General features: G+C 32.8%; 1 protein-coding gene across 1 annotated transcript in view; it reads left to right on the forward strand.

Moving 5' to 3' along the window:
- STIM2 (stromal interaction molecule 2) overlaps positions 1 to 1,812 on the forward strand; it is a 165,723-nt gene that overhangs the window by 133,223 nt on the left and 30,688 nt on the right. The window contains exon 3 of the mRNA XM_012664190.1: positions 466 to 536. Coding sequence (XP_012519644.1) covers positions 466 to 536 — 71 coding nt within the window. The remainder of the gene's footprint in view (positions 1 to 465; positions 537 to 1,812) is intronic.

Raw genomic sequence — 1,812 nt, forward strand, 5'->3', positions numbered from 1 at the left:
GTTTACATGTTCTATTTAAATAAGAAGGCTTTGTTCCTTTGAGGTTTGTATTTTAGATCAAGTTGGAAGTTTTCAGATCTCCATTAAATGTATTCTGAACATCAGCTCCAATATTTCTGATTTTATTATGCACGTGACTAGAATGATGAAAGGGGTAAGAGTCAATTCAACAAGTACTTATTGAATATCTTTTATGTTCGTGGTGCAAGTCGATGCTAGAAAGAAGAAAAAAATTAAATACAGTTCTTGCTTTTAAGTGAAACAGATTCCTAAGTTAAAACAGGACAGAGTATTAAAATGGGGTCAGGGTTTTTTGATTTATATGTGTTGTCCTGGATATGAGGAGCGATAGTATTTTTCTTATGTTATCTTTTGGGAAGTTTTTTTGAATACAACAATGTAAAATAAAATAGGCTGATCTATGTTTGACAGTCAATGTTACAGCCACTTTTTTCTTTTGGTTAGGTAAAGTTTATCAGAGATGCCTTAAATTCTAGTAGAATTGTAGAGACAAACAACATCATACACTTGTCAAGGTCAGTTTTTTAGAATAATGAACATGTTACTATAGAAAAAAATTACAAATGTAAAAGTTCAGTTTTCACGTCAGTCCATTGAGGACTTTAGGGGAAGAGAAAGGAAAACAGTAAACTCTTCCTCAAGCCCCTGTTATGTGGTGATGGAAATTAGATGAGTCAGCCTAAAGGAGCAATATCAATTAACTTCAATTACTATGTAAGTTATAGAGCTTTTTTGTAGGGGATTTGTAGATATAAGAGCTGGTTATAAGCATGTATAGGAAAATGTATTATTATACAAATATTATGTACTCATAATAATGTAAAATTAAAAAAAATTTGAAAAAAGAAAATGCATTACACCTTCCAGATAGTTGGCTTACAATAATCTATTATGGTATTTCTTTTCTGTGACATTAAAACACTGTTACATCTGCTACATGCAGCCTGAACTATGTTTGTTTTGTTTTAGCTGTAATGTTTATCTTAAATCTTTTACTGTATTTTCTATACTCTGCAATTCTTAATTGCGAGAGCTTATACTAAGGCTTTCTTCACCCGAAACATACCTTCTCCTTCCTTTCAGACCTGTGTGTACTTCCCTGACACCCTCATCCACTCAGGTGGAATCATTTCCACTTCTGGGCTCATACTATACCTTGCATAAAATTCTGTTACATGGTTTCCTTTTGACTACATCTCATTATCTTTCTTAAATTTGGTGTGTTGATAGTATTGCCATTAATTCATTCACACATCCATCCATGCATTCATTCAACTATTATATGAACATTTCTCAAGCTTTTACTTTTGTCAAATACCATGCAGGCTTTGGAGAGGTAAGACATAGTTTTTGCCTTCAAGCAGTGTGATAAGCATCATGTTAAAGGTGTAAGGGAAACACGCAGGAAAGGTATCTGTGGAAAAGATGAAGGAAGGCATTTTGAAAAGGAAATGTTAAAGTTCTTTGCTCCCTAAGGCTTTATAGAAGCCTCATTGGAGTTCCTATAATTTCTCCATACTCAGAGGTACTATTTTCCCAAATAAAATGTGGTGGTTCAGAGTAGTCTTTGGAATCATATATATTTGGGTTTGAATCCTTGTCTTCTTACCTCTTACTAGTTATGTAACCTTGTCCAAGTTACTCAACCTCACACAAGTATCCTCACCTATAAAATGGAGATATTATATACATTATATGGTTTTCTTGAGTATTAATAAAATCATTGGCACAGGACCCAGCATATCGTACATGCTTGTTTTTATTGTCATTGATTATATTATTATTATTATT

This window comes from Propithecus coquereli, unplaced genomic scaffold, assembly GCF_000956105.1.
Source record: "Propithecus coquereli isolate 6110/MARCELLA unplaced genomic scaffold, Pcoq_1.0 Scaffold87, whole genome shotgun sequence".
In the NCBI taxonomy this organism is placed as follows: Eukaryota; Metazoa; Chordata; class Mammalia; order Primates; family Indriidae; genus Propithecus; species Propithecus coquereli.